Source organism: Prunus persica, chromosome G6 (assembly GCF_000346465.2).
Source record: "Prunus persica cultivar Lovell chromosome G6, Prunus_persica_NCBIv2, whole genome shotgun sequence".
Taxonomy (NCBI): Eukaryota; Viridiplantae; Streptophyta; class Magnoliopsida; order Rosales; family Rosaceae; genus Prunus; species Prunus persica.
The window spans coordinates 19,845,868-19,873,121 of NC_034014.1; the positions used below are offsets into that span (position 1 = coordinate 19,845,868).

Consider the following 27,254-nt stretch of genomic DNA (forward strand, 5'->3'; position numbering starts at 1 on the left):
TATTTATTTTACCCTATTTTATTTGTTAATTATGAAAAGTCGTATTTACCCCTAAAATTTGGTTACATTTAACAGAAAATGTAACGGTTGGATCAAATGAGCGATTAAAATAGAGTTTGTGTGCCATTTGGACTAATAATTTAATTTAGGGACCAAAATGTAAATCGCATACAAGTTTGAGGACCATTTTCGCAATTTACCCTAATATGAGTGCTCTTAAACAGTCCATCTGTAAAAATAAAAAAAATAACAAACTATTAAATCCAGGATATAATCGTCAAATCAATCCAAAAAATCAGGAAATTTGGAACATCCGTCGTAATTGGCCAGAGCCCAAGGCATATATAAGTCTAAAGTTGATATGGAAATTTGACTTTTAGTGACGAAAAATCTGAAGAACACCGTTGCAGAAAATGTTTAGCCACGAAAAATCTAATGAACATTTGTCGCTAAAAACTTTTGGTGACGAAAAAGCTTCAAATTTCTAGGCAAAACAGCAGCTGTCACCCCCATAAAGAATCAAGGAAGCTGTGGTAATTAAGAGATCCACCTTCCTTATATTAATTACCTTCTTAACTCATCCATATTCTTGACTAAGTATTGATGTTTTTGTTTTTGTATTATATATGTAGGCTGCTGCTGGGCATTTTCTGTAGTGGCAGCAGTGGAAGGGATTACCCAAATCAAAACTGGGAAATTGATCCCACTGTTCGAGCAACAACGTCTAGACTGCACCAGCGGCAATGGCAACCAAGGCTGCAATGGTGGTCAGATTCCTTTATATCATGATGAAGGTCAGATTCCATCAACTCAAATACAACGTATATATCCTTAAATTCTCGTCTGCAAGGAGGTAGCATTATATGCTTTATTTCTACAATATTAGGGTGATGTAGCAGCCGAAGGGGCTTAATTTATCTTAAAATTCTTGTGGCATCGGAGACATGCTCAAAGACATCATTGATCTTCTTAATAGCTACTTTCCCACCAGTGTATCAACTGCAGATGCAACAACACCATAGCTACCTTTCCCAATCACTTCTTGAATTTCAATATATATATATATATATATATATATATTAATTTTGGATTGATTTGACGATTGTATCCCTGGATTTACAAATTTTTTTGATAGAGAGACTATTTAAGAGCACCCATATTAACGATAGGGACCATGAGTAATACAAAAAAAATTTAAGGATGCAATCTAATAGTTTCGCAAACGTCAGGGATGTTTTGTGATAAAAAGCCTTAATAAAAAGTGCCCAACATAAATTTTTAATCCAAAACCCTGTCCGCCGGCTTCTAAAAGTGAGTGCACTTAATTAAGATCATTCATATGCCCACTTAAACATTTCAGATGGTGAAAACGGTCTGAAAAGACCCAAGACACGATAAACGATAGATTCTTAAAATGGTCAATCGAGGACCCCATGGGGTCCACGACCTCCAATTATCAATCCGAGAGTTCCTATAGGTTCTATGCATTTTAATAACTATGTCCTGCAAGTTTAGTCCGAATTGGACAATCGGATTGATCACGATCCCATGATCGGATGGTTACGGTTTATCTAGCCCTAGGGTTCGTGATTTGGAGTATCCAGGACTCCGATTTACGATCCGTCGAATCATATATGATCCCAGAAATACGAGGTCCAACATACGTGAATTTGAGTTCGATCCAATGGTCCGAACATATTGAACCCGGATAACACACAATAGGCGAAATTCGTTCGAGGTTCAAATGATTTCCGAATTGAAATCCGAGCGCACCTACACGCTCGTGGCAACCTAGGGATCATTTTAGGACCAAATGTGGCCTCAACACCTTGCCCACGCGCCACCACATGCGCCGGCACCATGTGGGTGTGTAGAGTAATTTTCGGCGACAGAAAAACTTCACACCACTACTCACCCTTCCCACCCTAGTTATTACTCGAGGTAGGGATCATTTTATTCAACTGTGAGGAGGTCCAATTTGGACTGCAACCGGCCTGAATTTCAGTTTGAAATCGGGCAAAAACCTAGATTCAAAATTGAATTCCAAAAAGCTACAATCATTCAAAATCCTACCCAACAAGCAGCTAGAGCGTGGAAAAAGAGGAAGAAACCTCACCTGATTCGTCGAAAATGGAAGGCGGTCGGAGCAGTGCCACGGTGGAGAAAAATTCGGTATGAACCAATTGAGATTGCCGGCAGAATTCGAGTTTTACGGCCGGGAAAACGGGTGGATCGTGATCGTGGTGTTAGGATGTAGCGAACGGGACCGGTGCCGGCCCTTGCCGTGGCCGGAGCTGAGAGAATTGAAGAGAGAGGGAATCAGGTTCGGGGAGAGAGAGGGAAGGTGTCGAGTGCGCTAGGAGAGAGAAGGAGGATCTGGTTTTCTAAAACCAACTTTGAATTATTTACAAGTTTGCCACTGAACTAATTTTGATCGCCATTTCTTCGTTACAACTCCAATTCGAGTCCACTATGTGTCTGCGGACTCGTCTCAGCGTGATCTTTGCAATTGTACAATTGAAATTTTCCATATTCCTTCCTAGTCAAAAGTCAACTTTAAACCTAATAAAATATTCTATGGGCAAAATAGTCTTTTCTTAGAATAAATTAAAAAGTAAAAATTAATTTAGGATTAGGTTGTTACAGTACAGATTGTTGTTACAAGCTTAGACCATATTGGAATATCTTCTAAAAAATTCCTTGACCATTAATTCTTAAATTCTCTCATTCATGATAAATAAACATACCTAATATTTTTATTGGGGCCAAATTGGTTGCAAAAAACACAATTAATGTTTCTCTTGATTCTCCATCTCCTTTTCCCACAAGGCATGAAACTTTTTCTAAACACGGACTTACCAAACATGAGAACGAAAATAATTTCCCAATCCCAAGTCATTTTCCCGCCAATCAAACGCATCCCTAATGTAAATAATTTTGTTTTTTTTGAAAGACATAAAACTAATACCGACAACCATGCCCACAACATAGGGAAGTGTGTCCATTACAAGAAGCACTAGCTCGTGGTAGATGCACTTCCTTCTTCATTACCTCCTTTTTTTTGTAGGGTTGATGCAGGGCATATAGGGAAATAAAAACCAAATAAGAAACAATAATAGAAGAGCAATTATTATGAAATTGATACTTATAATTAATAAGGCCTTTTCGACCCAAAAAAAGAAAAAGGAAAAATAGTAACAGTAAGGCCAATATGCTATATACTTAATGGTAGTAGTAGGTGATCAATGAATGAAATAATAATATAATAAGGGTAACATCTCCCAGCATCGGTTGGTGAGATAACAGCTTCACTTACCCCACTAAAATGACCATATGGCCCCTCTCAGCCTTACCCCACCTAAGCTTCCCTTCCAAATTAGCATGTGATCCACTGATATTTACCAAACTACCCCTTTCTCCCTCATTTCTATCTACCCACCTGATTTTTGAAGTCTACCCTCAAAAACCTTATATAAACCCCTCCAAACCAACCCCCTCTTTCTCAGAGCCTCCTTACCAACTCCTCCTCGCTCTCTCTCGCTCTCCTGTCTCTTGTTTTCTCTCTCAAGAATTTCACTTTCAGCTTTCACCAAAAAGGAGAGTAAGAGAGAGAGACAACAATGGCTCTGACAAACCCAGCAACCCTGTCTTCAAAATCACTCTGCAATACTCACTCTCTCTCCCCTCCTACCCCCCAATCTCACCAACCCATTTTCTCTCCATTCCTCACCAAGAGAAAGACCCTCCACCCAATCTGCGCCGCCGCCGCCGCCGACTCCGGCAAGGCCCCTGTCGTGGCCGAAAAGCCTCCCAAGGCCTCGACTGAGGTGAAGCCAGTTTCCGGCAAATGGAGCTTGGAGAGCTGGAAAACCAAGAAGGCCTTGCAGCTCCCGGAGTACCCAGATCAGAATGCGCTCGAGACTGTGCTCCAGACCATCGAGTCTTTTCCTCCGATTGTGTTTGCTGGAGAGGCCAGGCACTTGGAGGAGAAGCTGGCTGAGGCTGCCTTGGGCAATGCTTTTCTTTTGCAAGGTGGAGATTGTGCTGAGAGTTTCAAGGAGTTCAGTGCCAACAACATCAGGGACACCTTCAGAGTTATGCTTCAGATGGGTGTTGTTCTCATGTTTGGAGGCCAAATGCCTGTTATCAAGGTACAGCTTTTGATAATTTCATGTGGGTTATTGACAGATTGTTGTTTTCTTGTTGAGTTTTTTGTTTCTGAGTTGATTGATTTTGAATGGTTTATGGAATGAGAATTGAGAATTGTGGGGTTGGTTGATTTAGGTGGGAAGAATGGCGGGTCAATTTGCAAAGCCGAGATCGGAGGCATATGAGGTGAAGGATGGAGTGAAGTTGCCAAGTTACAAAGGGGACAATATAAATGGTGATGCTTTTGATGAGAAATCTAGAAATCCAGATCCTCAGAGGTTGATAAGGGCTTATTGCCAATCTGCGGCTACTTTGAATCTTCTTAGGTCCTTTGCCACCGGAGGGTATGCGGCTATGCAGAGGGTTACACAATGGAATCTTGATTTTGCTCAGAACAGCGAGCAGGGAGATAGGTATGCACTCAAGCCGTCCGTAGTGATATTTGTTTAGAGGATTGAAATGAATACCAAAAAATGTCTGTTAGCAGATTTCTCTTTTACAAAAGTAAAGAAAACATTAGAAAAAACTGTGGACTCATAGGAGCTCCGCAGATAAATCAAACTTAAATATCTGAATTAGTGAACCTGTATGTATTATCCTAAGGCGCAATTGAGTTTCAATTTGTTTGTCTTTTCTGTTGGTATGGTTTAACAGGTACCAGGAACTGGCTAGCCGGGTCGATGAGGCCTTAGGGTTCATGACTGCTGCTGGGCTTACAATTGAACACCCCATCATGACAACAACTGATTTCTGGACATCCCATGAGTGTTTGCATCTGCCCTATGAGCAATCACTCACAAGGAAGGATTCTACTTCTGGTTTGTACTATGATTGCTCTGCTCACATGCTTTGGGTTGGGGAGCGTACCAGGCAACTGGATGGTGCCCATGTAGAGTTCCTAAGAGGACTTGCCAATCCCCTTGGCATCAAGGTAGGCTTTCAAATACTAATCCTAGTTGAGTGACTAAAATGTCATAATTGACGTTTTTTCTTTGTACCTTTTGTCTATTGCAACTACATTGACTTAAGATGACTTGTGATGCAGGTGAGCAACAAAATGGACCCAAAAGAGCTTGTTAACATCATCGAAATCCTGAACCCTAGTAACAAGCCAGGAAGGATCACAATCATTGCAAGAATGGGTGCTGAGAACATGAGAGTCAAGCTTCCTCATTTGATTAGGGCCGTCCGCCAAGCAGGGCAAATTGTGACCTGGGTCTGTGATCCAATGCACGGAAACACCATAAAGGCACCTTGTGGACTTAAAACACGTCCATTTGATTCAATTCTGGTATAAATTCGCTACCTATTTCTTTTCTTTTTCAACATATAGTCAGTATCATTTTCCCCTTGTTGATTGCTGTTGGGTGAACAATCCAAGTCATGTGGAGTAATGTGTAAGAAATGTCCTGTAGAGTGAAAAGTGCTCATAATCCTCTGGTGGCTAATTCATCTTTGCTAGTTTGTGGTTAATTTAGGAGAGGCAATCAACATGTGGTTTTCTACTCGACTTAAATGTTATTATGTGGAAGGATGGGGATGGGTTGCATTATCCTAGTACATTAACAATTTGTGAGCTATTTATTTGTTACCAACATCATTAACTAATTATCATGTAATCACGGTTGTTATTTTGTATTTGTTTTAGGCTGAGGTGCGAGCATTCTTTGATGTGCACGAACAAGAAGGTAGCCATCCTGGAGGAATTCATTTGGAGATGACTGGCCAGAATGTGACAGAGTGCATTGGAGGGTCTCGAACAGTGACTTTCGATGATCTGAGCTCACGTTACCACACACACTGCGACCCGAGGCTTAATGCTTCTCAGGCTCTTGAGCTATCCTTTATCATCGCAGAACGACTTAGGAAGAGAAGGATTGGAACTCAACGGTCACTCTCTTTAGGCCTCTAAACAACTTCGAAAGTCCTGCATCATTTCAAATGATTGTTTGTACTTGGTAGAAAATAAAGTTCGTATGGGTTATCCAGCAAACTGCATATTGCAGCCATCACATTGCTCCACCTGCAGGCTTGTGATAGTGTCAAACAATCAAGAGCAACTACAAAATTCCTGAGAAAGAGAATCTAGTAAGGCCTCAGATTGCAGGCTGCAAAAGCAAGATGCTGGAGATAAAAGCTTGTAAAATTTTTATAATTTAATTTGTATTTGGATTTGAGTTTGTTTTATTTATGGATGTAGTTTGATCAGATATCCCTCGAAATTTTTGTAAGAATAAAAGCAAAAGCCTTTGATTATGGTAAATCAAAGTGGACGAAGAGGAATATATGAAGTTTAATCGATTTCAAGATGTTTGCTAGCAGATCCAATGATCCGAGTAATTCTTCCCTACAATCAGTTATATATGTTTCTATCTCTCTCATCACGTGACATAATATATGATACGAGAGAGCCGATGGTATGAAAGAACACAATCCACCATTTGGGCAATACCAATTTTTAGGATGACAAACAGAGAATGCCTTAATACAGTCGTTGTATGCAACTGTAATCATACATTCAACCTTTCACATGTCAATCATGTAAATCATCAGTGGTGGTTTTGTGAGAGAAATGTTAGTACAAGATTTTCATAGTGAGAGAAGAAAAAGAATTGAGTGATTGCTAAACTAAACTGCAGGAATAATTTACTTTCAACTTTGCCTCTAACCCAATTTGCAACCAACTTGGCTTATGCAATTTTTATTTTATTTTATTAAATTTTTTGGTTTAGGTGATTGGTTTTGTTGGTAGGATTCTATCTAAGATTAGATATTTAATTTAAGGGCTACAAGTTACAACAAAGAAGAAACCAAAACCCTCATATTCATGGCATTCAAAATTGGAAAATATGTTGGACCACGTTAGATACATGTTTTAGACATGCAAGAGGGCATGGATGGCTTTACACGGTTTAATGAATATAAGCATGGCGTCAAGTATTTTTTTTGTTCAGAATCGAAATGAGTTATTCAAGAAGCACAAGCAACAGACAGCTCACACGCTTTGGAAGTGCATGTTTGCTATGCTGCATGCATAACATATGTTATGTATGTAATTACTAAATTAAGAAGAAAATTAAAGGTAAACAAGGTCTAGTTTAGTGAAAAAATGTCTTGACTTGCAAACCATAGTTTTCATGTTCGAATTTTCACGACATCATATATAATTGTGTATGTGTGAGAAATTTCCCTTCCTCGTACTTTACACTATCGCTTATACTAAAAATAAAGAAAATTAAAGAAGAAAGCATTATTATATTCGTGTCCTTGACCGTCAATCCCATTATAGGGAGTAGATGGCCACGATAATTGAAGGAGTAGATGAAACCTTATATAGGTCAAATTCAAACTTTCTTTTATAAGGTGAGGGTGAACCCATACAATACATAATCACGTGGCCATCTAATTATTGTAGATAGATGCAACAGCTGAAGCACTTGCAAAACGTGTAGATATTAAGTACACTGGTTAGGGACCACCATTTATATCTAATACGACGTAGCTGTGTAGCTATGTTTCATCGACTAGCGGTGGCAACTAGGAGAAACACTTGCACCTGCTATCTCCAACCAATTACGTTATGACACACACATTGCCCCATGTAATTATTGTAGATACATACAACAGCTGAAGCACTTGCAAAACGTGTAGATATTAAGTACACTGCGTGTAGATATTAGGTACACTGGTTAGGAGGAACCACCATTTATATGTAATACGTGTAGATATCAAGTACACTGGTTAGGAAACAACATTTATATGTAATACGTAGCTATGTTATGTAGCTATGTTGACTAAAGGTGGCAACTAGGAGAAACACTGCATTTGCTATATCCAGCTAATTACGTTATGACACACATGATAACTTTTTCACGTGACATAACGTTATTGGTCGGGATAGCAAAATAGTATTATCCCCGTGGCAACCAAGTTTTTCTCCAAGAGGCTCGTTTGGTGCTTATGATTGGATTAGATTAGATGAATCACTAAAATTAAGGTATGTTGAAGGAAGAAATGAAGGTAGATGTGAATATTTTTCAATTTGAGGGATTAGATGGAATTAACTTATAAGGTGTTGATATCCTACAATTTTGTATGAGATAAGTTTTCTTCATAACTGTGTCTCATTCTACTTTCAACTTGGATAACATTTCTTCATTTCTTCCTTCAACATGCCAGCATGCCTTAAATATAATGATTATCCAATTCAGTCTAATCTTAAACACCAAACGAGTCCCAAGTGTGTAGATGTGGTCCCGTAAAATTTGGTTTAGACCTCGAATCGTACGCAAAACCAATGTTAGCCATTTAAAAAAGAAAAAAAAAAATCATACCAGGCCTTTAAAGTTCAAAAATTCACAATGTGGTTTATTTTCCTTTGCGATTGATGCTTCCTTTTCGCCCTTACTAGTTGATTATGATTCCTTGAATGCAATTCAACTTCTTCTCAAGGAGGAGACCTGTTATGCGGCCGAATGGGTCCTTGTTGAGGAAATTCGACGACTTCTTGTATCTACACCGTCCTATTCAATTCGTTTCGCTCCCCGCACAACTAATGGGGTTGCGGATCGTCTTGGTTTACCAACCCACCATCTTGGTTTAAAGATTGTCTGCGTAAGGATTATCCTGATATTTTTGACGTTTGACTCTCTCGTAATCTCTGACATATGTGGTACTTTTTTCTCTGATATTTTGTCCTTATGGGTTTTCTTAAGAGAAGTTTTAACGAGGCCATCTTATAACGATTTGATTATCTATTGATATATTATCTTCTTCTAAATACAATGATAAAGTGCTAAATTCATCTCCTCCTTTCACCACATAGTTCTACTCCGACCTACAAATATATAGTTTGCAATCAATAATAAAAAGCTCAAATTTATCTCCTTTCACATAGTTCAACATGGACTCGCACCACATGTAATATAGGCAGAAGACATGGTTGATATTTCCCCTTTTTAGGGAATAGTATTAATAAGTATCTACTTACATTATAACATGTGGACAAGTCAAACCACGTAACCGTACTACCATACTACACTATAATTACTCGTAATTCGACTCAATTTTTGTTTAAATCCTTCTCATACGTAGCACTTAAGTTGAAGTATAATTCGGTGCAAATTACAGAGACAAACCAGTTTAGCATTAAAGGGAAAAATCGATATAAAGTAGGTGGTATTGGCTTGAAGGTGCAACGTGACGATAACAAATGAACACCATATACGACCAGGGACCAGTGACCAGTGACCAGTGAGAGACCACCAAGCGGAGGCAGAAGTTCGGCCAGAGGGTCTTAAAAGTGACATGCGAGCGTCATATTCAGCATAGTTGGCCTTCAGGCCCTCAATCATCCTCCACCATCCATATTTATGGAACAAAAGGCCGACAACTAATGCAAAACAAAATTTTTTACGCATAGCAACATTGTTGAGCATGGTAGGAATTATATCACCCAAACAAAAAGCATAGCAAAAACTGCATTATTTGGCAATAAGAAACTTGTATCATCTAGTTCACACGGCACACATGCCTGCATAACCCTCAACCACATCACCCAATGGACGCTATAGTTTCTATTCATACAGTTCGCAGTACTTCAGCAATACCGACACATGTATCGAATTAACAGGCCAAAATTAAATATCAACTATTAATACAAGATGACAGGCCCTATATCAGATTACGCACCCATCAACCAGATGTATACCCCAGCCCAAGATGCAAACAATCTTCTAGTAATACGGCATGTATCGAGCTGGCCTTCGGAACCTGGGAACTTTCCTGCAGATGTTTAAAGGGAAAATTAAGGACATATCAATCATCTCACTTAGACTAATTCAAAGACTAATACAAAGAAAGTAAGAGCAGTGAAACGAACTTTACCCATATCCATAGGGGGAGTAAAAGTAAGGAGGTACATATGGCCTCCTGAAGCGGTAACCCATATAAGGATTGAAGCGTCTAGGTCTGTATTGCTTCATACCAGGAACATTGGTCCTTTTAGGCAAAACCTACATGTATTAAGCAATAAATTAACAAACATTATTGCAAAAATAATGAACAAGAACATCCAGGTCCAGATTTCTGATGAGTTACCTTCAATTGCCGCCCATGCAACTCAGATTCATTTAGAACGAGAGCCTCTTGAACAGCTTCTGTTTCAAGGAATTCCACATAAGCAAAACCCTTTGGTTGGCCGAATTTATCTGTCAGTATAGTCACTCTATTAACTGTGCCACATGATTGGAAATGCTGCTGCACTTCTTCAGGTGTGCATGCATAATCAACCTGCAAAATATGATTTATTCAGTTTTTGAAGCCAATGCTGAGTCCAAAAGAGAAGCAAGTAAAGCTCAAAAGCACTTCTAAATAAGGTGTGCCAAGAAAGCATTTGAAGGTGCTCTTCCAGGTAAAACATTTTTATCCATAGCACATAAAACATTGTGTCCATTAGACCAAAGAAGGACAAAATATATTGATTTCCTCTTGGTTTGGAGACCCTAAACCTTAAGTGCTATAAACTTAGTGCAGAGCCACACACACAGACTACTGCTATGAAATAAAGAATATATTTCTCAAATTAGAATTTTTTTTATACAACCCTTTACCGTAGCAGTATGTTAAGCATGGCTCCCACTAAGCAGTTCCCCATACTGATCTCTGCCTTTTACATCTTATTTTTTCAAACCCCCACTTGCAGAATTTTTCATATAGATAAACAGAAAATCTTCACAACTAGTATTAGTTGGCAATGGCACATGATAAGCAATCTACTACTGATGCAACATCACCTTCTCTTCTCTAAATTAGTGCCACTTGGCAATGCATCCATCTTTGCCAATTCAGCTTGTAACAATAACCGAGTCATACCATGAGCAATCTACTATTTATGCAACATCAAACTTCTCTTCTCTACAGTCATGCCACATGCTATAACAATATTGCTCTCTTTAAGACTTGGGCTGTTCAGCACTTGCATCTTCCTCGTCTCTCCAATACCATGTTCCAATTTTCCTTTTTGCGGGAATGAATGTTTCAATTTGGTCTAGTACTCTGCCAACATTCCAATGATTGTTTAGTCCCTTCATGCCTGGGAACTCAAGAAGTTTGGGCTGACTGCATGCTACATTCTTAGCATTATTTTGATTAATCTTATTTCCACGAGATTTGTTTTTCAGGAGATGAAAAAATGCATGAATAATTATTATCAGTTCAATACAGAAAGCTGTTAGCCTATAACAGCTTGGAAAGATTTAACATTCCTCTCCACTAAAATTGTCACATTGGACAATATGCAAGGACACACACGCATACAGATATTTGGATTCACCTTTCCCAAGGTGATGTTATAAGTATTTCATCAGATAAAAATAAAGCGGATTTGCAGTGATCAGTCCATAATAAGAAGAACTCACAACTGAAAATCTTTAGTGAGATGTGAAAAGAGCAATTGAAAATCTTGCGAAGGACAAAGAATTCACAAAAACATCATGCGTGGAAGAAAATCATACTCAAGTAATATCAGGTAGTTTTTTTAAATTTAAATTTGGGTGAACGTAATTGACAAATAAGAGAATCAAGGCCATAGGGAAGCAGAATCATGTACCCCTCGCCACATTTGTACATGTGCACAAATTCCTGAGCCACCAACCAACACCATTCCAGGAGCAGCGAAGCTCTGCAACCACAATTGCAAACCCAACTTTCCTTTGCTCTTCAAAATATAAGCTGCTGCCCTCTTGTGTACTGAAGATGAAGCTTTTTAATTAACATCCTACCACTTGTCCCAGCCTTCTCTTAGAATATCTTCAGCAAAACACCCCTTCTTTCCTCCTCAATAAATCATATCACTTACAACTCACTGTTGTAGTTTCCAAATTTACTTATTCTTTTTTTTCAATTCTTTCTTCTTTTTCTTTTCACGCTTTTTTTTTCACCTTCGCAAATATTTTTTTTTTGTTGGGTGGAGACCTTTGATATTTTTTTCCTCCCATTTTCCAACTTTTGCATTTCTTGTTTCTTTTTCTTTTTCTTTTTTTAAATTACAACATGCAAACAACATTTTTCTCCCATTTAATGACATCCTAATTATACATCAGAATACTTTGACCCACCCTCAAACTACATTGTAACATGTCCAGTATACACAGAACTTGAGGAACAACAATGACCCTGCGATCATAGTACGACATAAAGTCAAACCATGACTCTGAAGTTGCATATCATCCGCCACATAAGTGTAAAATATAAACATAACTTCAGAGAATAACCAAACTACAAGGAGGACCAGGACCCTTTATGTCCTCTTTGATATAATTTCTCTTTTCCTCCAAAGTAAAGTAAAGAAGAAAAGAAAAACACAACAGAGAAGAACCAAACTGTAAGGAGTAACTAAAATCAAAATATCCTTCATGACAGATGATAGTGATTGTAACAGAAAACAACAAAGACATAGTATTACCGGATGCTGTGAAATAAACTCTTGCTAATCCAAAAATGGTAAAGCATAGGCAACTTACAAACTAGAAAAAGAACTTATGTAAGACGAAAAATATCCAACCCCACTTCAAAAGAGAACGGCATGAAAAGTAAAAGCAGGGCAGTATGGCCGTTAGGACAAGACAGGTCTAAGCTTAACACATAATGCAAACACTTATGTCAAAAGAAATTTTCTTCTCTTTTTTTTTAGGTGGTGTGGGGGGAGGGATTGGGGCAATAAATAAGGGACATTATTACTCACATTGCCAACAAAAACAGATCGTGCATCCACCTCTTCTTTGTTTGCTTGAGAAGCAGCCACAGCTGCAGGATCTGTGTGAAACAAAAAAATCAGACACATAGGTAAGTGAGGTATAACATTAGAAGAAAAAGTGTAAAACAAAGAAAGGAAATAGTTTCGAAGAGCATGTTACTCAAAAGAAGTCGAAACAAAATTCCTTCCACATATGAGAAAGCTCTGTGTAGCTCATACCGCAAATGAAATAATATTTTAAGGTCCTCAGGACAATAAAAGCTCTGTAATTACCGAAATGCAGACAACATCACGCTATAAAAAGAAACAATTAACAGAGTGCATAATGAGACCCTTGTGCTCTATTTTCTAGATTTCATGATATATAAGGGGTTCAAAAACCAAATTTTAATTTACTATTAAAAGGGGGGAGAGAGAGAGAGAGAGAGAGAGAGAGAGAGAGAGAGAGAGAGAACCTTGAACAGCGCCCATTTCCTTCTCAACCTTAGCCTGCATCTCGCGAAGAGCAGCAGCTTCCTCCTCCATCTCCTTCAACCGCTTCTTCATCTCGTCCAACTCCTATAATATAAAATCAAATACACCAAAATCATTCGATATTTGGTTTTTATGATTTTGGTTTTTAAAACAAATCAATTGCTAGGGTTTTTGTGAGTACCTTGACGGCGTCGTCGTCGGCGGTGGACATGTCAACGTCAGCATGATGAGCTTCAATATCCCCCTCCATTTCTCCCTCGTCTGGGATCTCTCCTCCGTACACCTCATGCTCCTCCTCCTCCATTTTGTCTCTCTTGGACCTCTGATTCCTACGAAGTTTTACGCTCGTGTCTCACTCGTACTCGCCATGGATTATATTCGGAGGCTACACCCGTAATACGATGTCGTATGCTTGCCCTATGCCTCGATTTTTTATGTTTTCTTTTTTACGTTGGAGAGAATCTAACCTAATTAAAACTCATTAGCCCATTACTATTTGGGCTAAATCAAGGGCTTATCTTATGTAACTTAGGGTTTGTTTGGAACTGATAATCCAAAGCAATTCTAACCGCGTTTGACCGAAAATGGCCATAAAAACGCTTCCTTAGGTATCACTTTTAAAGAATCACAGAAATCATGTGAATTTTTAATAAAAATTTCAGAGTGATTAACTAAAACGCTTATGAGCGTAAATGCTCGTTATATTTCAAACAAAGTCTTCTAGATGCGTGCAACCTTTCAAAACATAGTGAAGTGAGAATATATTAGATACTCTTTTTTCTTTAACAACAATGAAAAAGAAATAAACTTGAACTGACATGTAGTCTCTATATTAGTTCAAACATTTCATTTTGTCAATCAATATCATTTTTATCCTCTTATGTTATGTTGTACATCAATGAAATATCATTTTTAACGTCAATTCTATCCAATTTCTTGTCAAAATTGATCACATACAATACAAGGCACATGACTAACATCAACGCACAACATGAGAGGACAAGGATGACATTGATCACACTGACGGAACCACTATGTGGGCTGCCATGGGCTGTAACCCATGAAAGGTTTTGGGACGGAAAAAAAAAGAGTTTTTCTATTTAAACCCTATACTTCTCTTTGTTCACCTCATATTCTAAGTTCACCCCAACTTCTAATTTAAATTTTCACAATTTTTAAGAAAACCCCAATTTTTTGGGCCAGTAGAAAAAATAAAAATAAAAAACTCATCAACCTCACATCCCACACCTTGCTATCTTGCCCCTTCACCACTCTAAGTTCACCTCAACCTCACATTACTTAAATAGATAAAACCAATGTTATATACAAAAACCAGCAAAAAAACACCGCATTGTTGTATTCACTTGGTATTTTAACTAGTAGCAAAAAAACAGTTTTCTTTACAACATTGGTCCTATCCTGTATCTTATATGTCTGGGGAAAAACCAAGAGAAAACATATGAAATTTTCTACATAAGAGAAACTAGATATTGAGACCCTCAGCTGTTTGGAATTTATATAATATAATTTCATATTTCAAAATGGGAAAAGAGGGTGTTAGTCATACTTTACTAGTTCGATAAAATAAAGGTGTAGAGGAGTTTGTGTTTTTCTAAAACTTAATATGAAGAGTTGTTATAGATGTACTAGGGTTAAGTATTATGTCACATCCCGAGATCGGCTCTGCCGTAGCACGATATTGTCCGCTTTGGGCCCCCCTCTCTGCCCGCCGGTTTTGTTTCTGGGAGCTCACGAGCAACTTCCCAGTGGGTCACCCATCCTGGGATTGCTCTAGCCCCCAACTCGCTTAACTTCGGAGTTCCTACGACTCCGAAGCCAGTGAGCTCCCAAAAGGCCTCGTGCTAGATGGATGCGGGTGTGCACATATAAGGCACATCACCCCCTCTCTGTTGGTCGATGTGGGATCTTACAATCCACCCCTCTTAAGGGCCCGACGTCCTCGTCGACACACTCGCACCACACGGCAGAGTGGCTCTGATACCAAATTGTCATACCCCGGGATCGGCTCCGCCGTAGCACGATATTGTCCGCTTTGGGCCCCCCTCTCTGCCCTTACGGTTTTGTTTCTGGGAGCTCACGAGCAACTTCCCAGTGGGTCACCCATCCTGGAATTGCTCTAGCCCCCAACTCGCTTAACTTCGGAGTTCCTACGACTCCGAAGCCAGTGAGCTCCCAAAAGGACTCGTGCTAGATGGATGCGGGTGTGCACATATAAGGCACATCACTCCCTCTCCGTTGGTCGATGTGGGATCTTACATATTAAGTTGGATGACCTTTTCTGTCTTTTTACACAATAATAAAACTTAAGAGCTTAATGATTTAAGTATTAGGGTGAACAAGAAAAATGTGGGGTTTAAAAACTCAAAAATATTACACCTATATAGCCTAGTATATTAACCTAATATATATACACAATTTTACCTTATCAATACAAATAGGCATGGTAAGAGGTATTCCACATTTGTATTTGGTGTCAAAAATTGTCTTAACATCAATTTTAATCTTTTTTCATTAATTTATCTTCAAAAGAGAAGCATTTTTTCTAAATGAAATTCATCCTTTCGTGAATAATATGGCTCTAATTCCATTTTTTCTAGTGTTTACAACTAGCGTTATTTATATGATTTAATGTATACTTTTATTTATAGCAAAAACTATAGAAATTGTAAGCACAAAAAAAAGTTATAATTAGATTTTCAGCTACTAACTTTAGTTAGTCCACTTGTTGAAAAATTCCTGGTTCCACCTTTGATTGATCAAATTGAAAGTACATGGACGTAAATGATGTGTTTGAAATTAATTTAAAGAATATCAATGGTACCTTCTGGGATGCTTATTCTTTTGGGGGCGGATGGGCCAAATGATTCTACACTTGGCCTCTGATTCCTAGAACTACCATTGGTATACCTACCACCAAAACTATTACTGCTTCATCTTCTGGGAATTGGTTTTGCGGTAATAAGCTCAATTTTCTGGTTGATGGCAATGCAACGTATAAGGCTTGAGAGCTTTCTCTTCTGGCAGCATGTGTTCGTTCTCTTCTCCCTTTCCTTGTATAATGTTATCTACTTTGGATTAAGACTATTTGCACTCCAGGAGAATTACACAAGAAAAAAAAACAAAAAAACCATTAATTTTGGAGTGGAAGAAGCTACTCCGTTAACAGTAGTTTGGCTTTAAAATGACCTAAATGATCCTCCAACTATTGCCCCAATATCATTTTGGTCCACCAACTAAAATTTTCATTTGAAATGTCCTTAAACTTTTTATTTTGTACCAAGATGATCTATCTGTCAAAGTCTGTGTCTTATTCCGTGAAATTGAGGGACAAAACCGTATTTTTAGGTGAGTATCCTCTTCTAAAAGGGTTATTGATCCCAATGGTCCCCCAACTATTGCTCCACTATCATTTTGGCCCACCAACTAAAATTTTTATTTGAACCGTCATTCAACTCTTTTTTTTGTATCAAGATGGTCCTACTATTAAAGTCTATCAATTTTATTGTTAAATTGAGGAGTAAAAATGTCTCTATGAATTAAAATAGTAATATATAATTAAAAATTAAAGGAAACTATTATAAAACTTAGAAAAATTTTAAAAATTGAATCTCACTAGCCACATGGCTTTTTTTGTGGTGAGATTGACCTAACAATTAATAATAATAAATTCTCTATTGTTTAAATTAATTAAATCATATAAATATAAAAATAAAATAACAAATTTTTTAAAGAGTAAACAATAATTATATGATTAATAACCTAAATGGTCCCCCAATTAGTGCTCTATTATCATTTTGGTCCACCAACAAAATTTTCAATTCAAATGTCCTTAAACTTTTTTATTTTGTACCAAGATGGTCAATCCATGATAGATTTCGTTACTTCTGATCACACGATGGCCACGTGGCTGAGATTTGAAGAGTATATGCGACTTTTTGAGAAGCTCTATTGAAGGGTATGACTAAAATGGTCCATCAACTATTGCTCCAGTATCATTTTGGTCCACCAACTAAAATTTTCATTTGAACCGTCCTTTCACTTTTTTTTTTTGGTATCAAGATGGTCCTACGGTCAAAGTCTGTCAATTTTATTGTTATTTATTTTTGTATTTATCTTATTTTAAAATTTTTAATTAATTTAAACAATAGAGAAAAAAATATTACTTTTTAAGTCCATGTCATAAAAAAAAAAAAAAAAAAAGCCATGTTGGTGGTTAGATTCAATTTTTTCAATTTTAAAATTAGGTACAAGTTCCTATAATAGTTTCCTTTAATTTTTAATTATTGTTTGCTCTTTTAAAAAATTTGTTACTTTATATATACTAGCCCCTTGACACATGCTCACGCATGTGCCAATTGGTTTTCTTTTTCTTTTTTATTTTATTTTTAGAATTGATAAAAGATAACAGGGTAGTTATGTTCCATAAAAGTAGGACCTATTATCTTATTTTGTTTTTAATTTTAATTTTTTTAATATTAAAACATGTGAATTTACCATATTATCCTCATTTAATTAATAATTTCAATTCTTAATGTTTGAATTAACAAAGGGCATTTTCTGGTATTTTGAATGTTTCACCATTCTCTGCCTTTTGCTTTATATTATACTAGCCTCTCTGCACGCACTTCCGCGCTTGCGAGAGGTTTTTTAAAAAAAATAAGTAAATTTATTTTAGAATTAAAAAAGATAAGTCCCATAAAAATAGGATCCATTATCTGCCTTTTCTTTTTCTTTTAATTTTTTCAAATATGAAAAAGAGTGAATTTACCATATTATCCTCATTTAATTAATAATTTGAATTCTTAATGTTTGCATTAACCAAGGGTATTTTCTGGTATTTTGAATGTTTCACCATTCTCTGCCTTTTGCTTTATATATATAGATATATATATGTGATTTAAATTAATTTAAACAATAGATAATTTTTTATTATTAATTGTTAGGTCAGTCTCACTAAAAAAAAAAAAAAAACCATGTGGCTAGTGAGATTCAATTTTTTAAAATTTTCTAAGTTTTATAATAGTTTCCTTGATACCAAAAAAAAAAATTGTTGAAGGATGGTTCAAATGAAAATTTTAGTTGGTGCACTAAAATAATACTGAAGCAATAGTTGGGGGACCATTGGGATCATTAACTCTTTTAGAGGAGGATACTCACCTAAAAATACGGTTTTGTCCATCGATTTCACGGAATAATACACAGACTTTGACGGATGGAACATCTGGGTACAAAATAAAAAGTTTAAAGAGGTTTGAATTGAAAATTTTAGTTGGTGGACCAAAATGATAATGGAGCAATAATTGGGGGACCATTTAGGTCATTAACCCATAATTAAAATTAAAGAAAACTATTATAGGAGCTTGTACCTAAAATTGAAAATTTTGAATCTCACCACCAACATGGCTTTTTTTTTTTTGGTTGACATTGACTTAAAAAGCAATAGTTTTATCTCTATTGTTTAAATTAATTAAAAAATTTAAAATAAGATAAATACAAAAATAAATAATAATAATAATAATAATAATATTGATGGACTTTGACGGTAGGACTATCTTGATACAAAAAAAAAGAAAGAAAAAAAAAAGAGTTGAAGGATGGTTCAAATGAAAATTTTAGTTGGTGGATCAAAATGATACTGGAGCAATAGTTGAGGGGCCATTTCAATCATTAACTCTTTTTAAAATAAGATTTTACTTTTTTGCCCTTCAATTTAACAGAATATTTGACAAACTTTAACGGTAGGACTATCTTGATACAAAAAAAAAAGAGTTGAAGGACAGTTCAAATGAAAAATTTAGTTCGTTGATCAAAATGATACTGGAGCAATAATTAGGGGACCATTAGGATCAATAACCCTAAATTTTAGTACATTGAAGGCTGCTTTCTCCCTGTCTATTGGAGTACATTGCTTGAGTAAGGTGGATTCGTTTCTTTGTTTTCTGTCCCGTTTTTTTCTTTTTTTTTTCTTTTTAAAGGAGTTAACCTATAACAATATTAATGCAGGTTGTTCTGATGGAATGTAATTCTAAGGCTGGAAGGTCCTTTGTAAAATTGCGTTAAGTGTCAGTGCAGAACCTCACAGAACCACCGAAAGAGGTTCTGTGGAGATCCCATTTGGATATTGAACTTGAGATTTTCCACTTACGTTAACGGAGCAGGAGACGTTCTTAAGCACAAAGGGTATGAGACATAATATCTGCATTTGGAAGGTATAGAGTGAGAGTGGTCTTATTTTAGTGATAGAAGAAGCCTCTTTTAAAAGCTTCTAACCAGTAACAATGAGCAGAAGCTATATCCTCTGGAAAACATGGTATCAGAATCTTACAAGTGTGTCTAAGCTATGTGATGGGGATCGAGGTCAGGACGCAGGTCACCAACCACATACACGAGTACCGAAATCTAGGGTTAATGCAAACTCACATATAAACTATTTCATTACTCATCAACATTAACTTCTCTACAACTATTACATTAGCCTTATTTATAGGCTTTACAAGACTTCGGCACCAAGGCTATTTGGTCCAAAAGTAAACTAATTAATTATAAAATCACACATAAATAATAAAAGATATCCTAAAACTATATAAATAAGAAAATAACAATATATCATGAAATAACTAATTAAATGATAAATATCTATCTCGATCCACCCCTATGCTCTTACATCAGACTCCTCTAGTTGGAAAGAATTCTTCCTCAAATTCAAGCCTTTGATTGAGGAAAATCCGAATAGAATCTTCAATTGCTTCATATTAATTTTGGATATTTTAGCATCCAATTGAAACCTTCCTTTCCAAATAAAAAGATATTTGGAATATTTCTGTTGAGGCCCAAAAAATTCATGGTTGGCCCCAAATATATTCTCGGCCCAAAACGATATATTATTAAGAAAAGACCCGATTTGGAGCACACGAAAATCAGCTATGCACGAGTCACACTCCACGTGCCATGCCAAATAAATAATCCGTCATGCTAGGAATCGAGATTAAGATTATAAAATGCATTAGCCGGGGCTTGCTTGAGTGGGTTGTGGTATGGATGGTAATAAACCAACATGAGGCTCATTGATGGGTCGAGAAATGGAAGTCTCGAGTTGCTTGGGAGCCTCGGGACTCAAGCCCATTTCTTAGGCCCAAACACATGGGTGAGCACAAAAGGGAAAATAACACAACCAAAAATAAGCCCAATCAAAATAGCCTATTGACTCAACCAAAAAGCCCAAATGTTTTAAATAGCCCACTTACTTAAGGAACCACTTTGGCCCATACAAAACTCCAAAATAAGCCACAAAAGCCTCAGCCTCTTGCTAGAAAAATAGAAGCCACGAAGGGGGAGGTTTGAAGATTTATTGAACAAAGCTGCTGGAGGTTCCAGCACATGGGGGGAGCAAGTTCCAAGCAAGAAACATTCAAGGAACCAAAGAATATTAGCTTGCGAGCTGCCAGAAGCACCCTTTGAACCAGCATGTATATCCACTTCCTTTCCTTCATCAGATATGGCCAAGGAAGGAGGAAGGAAAGAAGAAGAAAAATAGCTAAGAATGGAGCCTTCCATTGGAACACTACGGGAAAGGGGCCTTGAGCTCCCAAAGTTCCTGATTTTGTGCGAATAGACAGAAGAAATTTCACAAAGATAGGAAAAGCCAAGGGAGGAGAAGAGAAAGGAAGGGAAAACTTTAGCCAAAATGGGTAGAAACCATTAGGGTTTCTTTGGAAGGCATGATTTCCAGCAGCTATAAAATGAGGCCTCTTCTACCCAACGAAACCAACCCAGATTCAGAGGGCAAGCTTTCTTTCTAACTTGCAAAAACCCAGTAATCTCGTGCATTGTTCACCCTCTTCTCCATTCTTCTCTTTTGGCAGACTGAGTATCCGTCAAACTGCCGGAAGAGTATTGTTCTTCATTTCTCTCTTCCTAGCCAAATCTCCTACAAATTTCTCCTTTCTCACCTTAACACTTCCTTTTTTTCCCCCTAAGAAAGCCTAAATTTCCCCTCAGTGCTAAACTCATGTTGATTTTGCTTCCATGCCATATGCCTCTCATGCTAAGCTTAAAGGTATATCTGTAAGCATGCAAAAATTACCTGTAAGTTGCTATTGTTTTGGTTGGTGAAGGTAACCAAAATACTTCCTAAGGCTCTGCTGCCATTTCGAAGTATTTTTTGGGCTTAATTTTCGAACTCAGACAAAGGGGACAATTTCATCAGCCTGCCCTTTACGGCAGCCCAGCCCATTTACAGCTGCCGGAAGAAAAAGTCCCCTACAATTTCATTATTCTTGGCTTCTTCTTACTCCCTCTAACAATGCAAATGTCTCTCTAGAATCTTCAACTGATTGACAAAATCAACCAGATTTTTGGCAACCTTCCAAGTGAAAACATTAATGTCCATATAATCAATAATATCTTTGAAAGTTTTATCAATTCTCATCTTTTCATTGTTCTAATCAATAAATTTCTTATCAAAATTGCTTTGCACACTCAAACAATTTTCATTGCAATTTTCACAATTGCAAGGATCAAATATTGGAGGTAAATCCAAATTTAATAACTTTGATGAATAACAAGATGAGCCAAAATTACCAATTCAATTATACCTTCAAAGACACAATGAGAATAAACGTGCCCATCTTCACTTGACTCACACAACGGAGTGCAACAATAAAAAGGGTTATCTCACTCGTACTACCCGTCGAGACTCTCACAGCTTAAAGTGTCGATGCGAGCTACTCGGTTCAAATAAGGGTTCACACATCCCTCCCCGTCAAACTCTTACCTATCTGAGTTCGAGCGTCGATGCGAGCGATGCATTTCGTAAATTGCCATAGCATCCTCCAGATTTCCTCCATGTCGTTGTAGTTGTCAATACAACCTTCCATCCCAAAACCTCCCTGAGAAAGCAGATCTTGAGCCGTAGCTCTGATACCAATTGATGGAGATCGAGGTCAAGACGCAGGTCACCAACCACATACACGAGTACCGAAATCTAGGGCTAGTGCAAACTCACATATATCATAGCAAATTCATGCCACAAATAAACTATTTTATTAATCATCAACATCAACTTCCCTACAACTATTACATTAGCCATATTTATAGGCTTTACAAGACTTGGGCACCAAGACTACTCGGTCCAAAAGTAAACACATTAATTATAAAATCACACATAAATAATAAAAGATGTCCTAAAATTACATAAATAAGAAAATAAAAATATATCATGAAATAACTAATTAAATGATAAATATCTATCTTGATCCACCCCCATTCTCCTGCATCACTATGTTTTGGATCTTTTCTAGCGCATGTATATAGACTATAGAGTAATTTTGTTTGAAATTTCAATTATACCCACCATGCCTTTCCGAAAAGTTCACAGGGAGGCTTGGAGGATTGATTCTCTGTGATCTGTTAAGAAGAGTGCTTGGGAGTACCAACTAAGAGAGCTTTGATAATTGGTACAAACTTTTCCGTGGTCTTTATGATTCCCAGAAACATGAGCCTATAAACAATTACCATCCCAAACAAAATGGCAAGATCAACCCACTTGGAGTAGCCCATCTGCACTTGCCAAATACTTCGCAATATTTCTTCGCCAGTAATCGTGGATGGCCTTGCCGCTTGATCATTAGGAAATGTTAGTCCTTCGAACTCATTTTTATAGAATCCTTCATTTGCATACTTGTGGAATGCAATGTAGTACATTGGGTATCTCCAGAAAGGCTTAGGAAGATCGTTCGGCAATCGGAAGAAACCTCCATTCAACATCATCACTCCTTGAATTCCGGCACCAGTAATAATTCCCATGAGAAAATCTGGCACAATGCTTGCCACAATCATCATTAGGCTCTCAACCAACATCATGCTCACAAAGAGCAGCAGTGCAAAATAGGCAAAGTGCTCAAAGCTCTTTTGAAGGCCAACCATGTAGTAGGCTATTGCTCCAGGAATTAAAGAGATGATCAGCAAATATGGGATGGAGGAGAATGTGTTTCCAACAACAAATGCCGAAACACCATAGTGCCCGTTTAATCTTTCGCGCCCAAAGATCTGGTTAGTAAGACAGGAAAAGAGGTCAGATCACCACAAAAGCTCAACAAACCAGGACATGTATCAACCAAACTGACTAACCTTCATGTCTTCTACAAAAGAAGGGAAGCCGCCTATTGCCATGAAAGTCAAGAATGCTCCAACAAACATGAGCATTGCACCTCTAGCCTGAAAATTCAGTTATTTTGAAGCTATTAGATTATACTAACAGGCTAATGTGTGTGATAACAGTAGAGAAATATATCACTATAATTCACCTAATTACCTGTATTGAGCCAAAAGTGGAGCCAATGTCATAAAAGATCGTCCCTACGCATAAGCACAAGGCAATGTAAATTGCAAGGCGAAGCCAGTAGTAGCCTAGATCACGATACATGTTCACGAAAGATCTCCTTGTCAGAACCAGGCATTGGGTTATGAAGTTGGCCTGGCTTCCCTTCTCTAGAGCCCCACCTTTCTACAAAACAGAAGAAACTCAAGCTATGTTTTTTCTTCTTCTTATTCTGTGTTTGATCAGCTAATGCTTAAACTTAAATTTGAACCATTCAAAACCATAGGCTTATTTACCTGTTGGCAAATCTCAGCTACTTGTTTCTGAACTTGCTGGAAATGATTTGAAGACTTGTATGATTGTGTGAGAATATTAATTGCTTCCTCAGTGCTTGTTTTGCCATCAAACCCTTGTTCGATATCCTAGCGTCAATATTCAAGGTAGGTTTTTGTTTTTATTTTTTGGTTATTGGAGTAATCATAAGTTTATCCAATGAAGCTAATTGCTTTTAAAATGAAGGGATTACTGTTCTCAAACGACTTACAACATCGAAATCCTTGTTGATGGTTCTAAGGTAGTGATCTGCTGGGTTTCTCAGAGTAGGGCAAGGGAAGCCATTTGAAGCAAAAAACTGCATCATTTAGATTGGCACAATTATTTAATTGCTCATAAGAAGTAAACTTATTCATGCTGATGAAAGTCAGAATGATTCATGGTTGCACATTCATTCTTCGAATAAGCTAATACCTGTTCTGCCATTGAAGCAGGGCCAAAGTAGACTGTTCTACCAGAGGAGAGAAGGCAAAGGTTTTGGAAAAGCTCAAAGACTTCACTGCTAGGTTGATGAATTGATGCAATAACGGTCCTTCCATCCCGGTGCGCTAGCTTAACAATGCGGTTCATGACATGGTAAGATGCTGCACTGTCTAGCCCACTTGTAGGCTCATCAAGGAAGAGAAGCTTGGGGCGAGTCAAGATTTCAATGCAAATGCTAACTCTTCTTTTCTGTCCACCACTGAGGCCTTTTACACTCCAACCGCCAATCCTTGTGTCCATGGAGTCTTGCAAGCCCATCTCCCTTATTGTCATCTCTGCTCTTTCCTTCTTTTCTACTTTGGACATGGAGTCAGGCAGTTGGAGTTGTGCTGAGTAATATACAGCTTCCCTGACTGTTAATGTAGTCATTAGAGTGTCGTCTTGAGTCACGTATGCCTGCATATCGATAAATCAAACGCAGCGATTATTATTGATCTTTCGGCCCGTTTGGTTCATGGGAAAGGAGACTTGAGAATGGGAAATCAATTGTTTTCCCATGTTTGTTAAGTCGAGGTATGGGAAATCGTTGCCTGGCTCATGGGAAAGTAAGGGGGAAAGTGAAACCATCCTCCCAACTTGGGTTTTGTTTTTCCTCCTCATGGGAAAGTTTGGGAAAATGAGCTAACATTAAATACATATTTTTTATGACCATTTTATCCCCAATAACAATTTAGAATTACGATATATCATTAAATGCATTCTTTTTGATTTGATTTAATATGGGTATATATAATTGAAAATTTATACAAACTTTGTTTTCCATTCCTACTCAAAACAAACATGGGAAAGGAAATAAAGTGATATTTCCCGGTTACTTTTCCAGCATTACCAAACGTGGAAAAGAATCTTTATTTCTCATTCCTTGGGGAATGACATGGGGAAAATTCCCTCAAATTCATTCCATGAACCAAACGGGTTCATGGAACACTTCGATATGAAATTGAGAAAGTATTGTATATAAACCAGATTTCGGGCAATCGGAAGGTTCAGATGGCAATCAAGAGGATTTCACATTATGGTGTGAAGGTTTGGTTCATTACAGTGGATTGTATGTGATTAGATATGCATATATAATGTGTTCCTTCCTTCACTATTCTTACCGAAGTTCCAAAAGCAAGTGTTTCTCTTCGGCCATTGATTAAAATCTCCCCTGTCTGCTGTGTGTCTGAACTTAGCCTGCCTGCAATATTCAAATGTTTTTCAGCAGTATTTTTTTTATGGAATAAAGAAAACTTCATAGCTGGCAAGCTGACTTTATCAAATAATTCAAATTAACAAAAAGGTCAACAAAGAGAAGATTTGTTTAGGACTGCTTATTTAGAAAGCACTCATGATCATAAGTGCTTCTAGCAAAACCGCTTTTATTATAAAAATGTTGAAATTTTTATAAAAAATCCGGGTGCTTCATGGAAAAGCACTTGGGATTACTTCATGAATAAGCACATAACAGATGCTTCTCCAGAAAATGCTTATACGATCCCTTTTTGATTGTTAGAAAGCATTTTTAGCCATTTCAAAAGCACTCCAAAAAAATACTTACAATATAAGAAAATAAATTAGAAATTGGGAGCTACCTGCCAAAGCATCCAAAAGGGTGGATTTGCCAGAGCCAGAAGGACCCATGATAGCCAACATCTCACCAGGTTGAGCAAACCCTGTAAGCTCCTGCAAAATCATTCTCTTCCCATTTTTCCCATCAGATACACCAACCCACAGGTCCTTCCATGTCAAGCAAATACCCTTCTTTCTCAACCCAATTTCAATATCATCACCAACAACATAACTTTGATCCTCTACATAGCCTGGCTTCGCAACCGTTTGATCAATCCCTACTGACTTCTCCACCGCAGATTCCAATCTCAGAGATGGGGCTTCATGAATATCTAAACAAGAGTTTGGAGCAGCTCCAGTTTTAAACACAACGCTAAATGGGAAAATTCTGTCCATGCTAGAGCAGGACAAGGAAATCCCATCTTCTGCAGAAGCTGTGCTGCTTTGCCTCTTCATCTCTGCATGATCATCATCAAGAACATGACTTTCCTTGGAGCTGGGGCCTTCCACAGCTGATGCCAACAATGATCTTGTTGGGCTTGGACTTGGTGTCCATCTTGGGACATTAGTTGAAGAACTCAACTCCATGCCAAGTGGTTTCAAGTAAATTTGAAAAAGGCCAACTTCAACTCTTAACTTCTCAGTTTCTTGGTATTTAAAGTATTTCCAAATGCATGGCAAGTTGTGAGCTATGATCAGCTGCAGCCTGCAGCTTGCCGCCGTGGGACCAACGCATTTTCTTCTTTTATATTTTCCTTAGCAAGAAAAATAAACTTGTTTTGTTTATTTGTGCAGTTAATAAAGAATAAATAAAACCACATGGTTTATTGCAAATCTAAGTCCTGTCATCAAAGACAAAAGCGCGTTCTACGTTCATACATAATCTTTGGTTGCTTGCTTGGACTTTTGATGATTTGAACGTATTAATTTAGTTTTGTCCTCTGTTAATTCCATTGCTTTGGTGAATATTGGCGAGCCTGCCAACTCCCCATCCAAAAATATTATTGTCGTATCTGTCCTTCCCATTTCAGGTACGGAGGTAGATTGCTATCTATATATCCACCCTCCTTATAAATGTGCGTCTTCATTGCATGAACTGTACTTACACAAGAGCTACTGTTTGAGTGTCTGTTTATGGTCATTTCCATATGTTCTCCTCCTCCAACTAGC

The 27,254-nt window shown here is 37.5% G+C and overlaps 3 protein-coding genes across 4 annotated transcripts; 1 reads left to right on the forward strand and 2 right to left on the reverse strand.

Moving 5' to 3' along the window:
• On the forward strand, window positions 3,469–6,434 carry LOC18774550 (phospho-2-dehydro-3-deoxyheptonate aldolase 2, chloroplastic). The gene is made up of 5 exons (XM_007208406.2): window positions 3,469–4,151; window positions 4,285–4,562; window positions 4,804–5,080; window positions 5,195–5,440; window positions 5,798–6,434. The coding sequence occupies exons 1-5, from the start codon at window positions 3,621–3,623 to the stop codon at window positions 6,059–6,061; spliced, it is 1,596 nt and encodes a 531-aa protein (XP_007208468.1). The 5' UTR covers window positions 3,469–3,620; the 3' UTR covers window positions 6,062–6,434.
• LOC18775345 (polyadenylate-binding protein 2) lies at window positions 9,596–13,769 on the reverse strand. Of its 2 annotated transcripts, XM_020566655.1 has the most exons (7): window positions 13,560–13,756; window positions 13,360–13,462; window positions 12,893–12,963; window positions 11,759–12,324; window positions 10,249–10,440; window positions 10,036–10,163; window positions 9,596–9,933 (listed from the first exon to the last, which is right to left on the reverse strand). In XM_020566655.1, exons 4-7 carry the CDS (start codon window positions 11,810–11,812, stop codon window positions 9,885–9,887), a joined length of 423 nt encoding a protein of 140 aa, XP_020422244.1. In that variant the 5' UTR covers window positions 11,813–12,324; window positions 12,893–12,963; window positions 13,360–13,462; window positions 13,560–13,756; the 3' UTR covers window positions 9,596–9,884. The 2 variants fall into 2 exon arrangements, with proteins under 2 accessions (XP_020422244.1, XP_007205858.1); XM_007205796.2 differs by lacking the exon at window positions 11,759–12,324 and having other exon boundaries at window positions 13,560–13,769.
• Window positions 22,438–26,672, reverse strand: LOC18772800 (ABC transporter G family member 11). Its single transcript, XM_020566684.1, has 8 exons — window positions 26,108–26,672; window positions 25,634–25,713; window positions 24,465–24,929; window positions 24,262–24,348; window positions 24,014–24,139; window positions 23,712–23,903; window positions 23,528–23,614; window positions 22,438–23,446 (listed from the first exon to the last, which is right to left on the reverse strand). The coding sequence occupies exons 1-8, from the start codon at window positions 26,670–26,672 to the stop codon at window positions 22,808–22,810; spliced, it is 2,241 nt and encodes a 746-aa protein (XP_020422273.1). The 3' UTR covers window positions 22,438–22,807.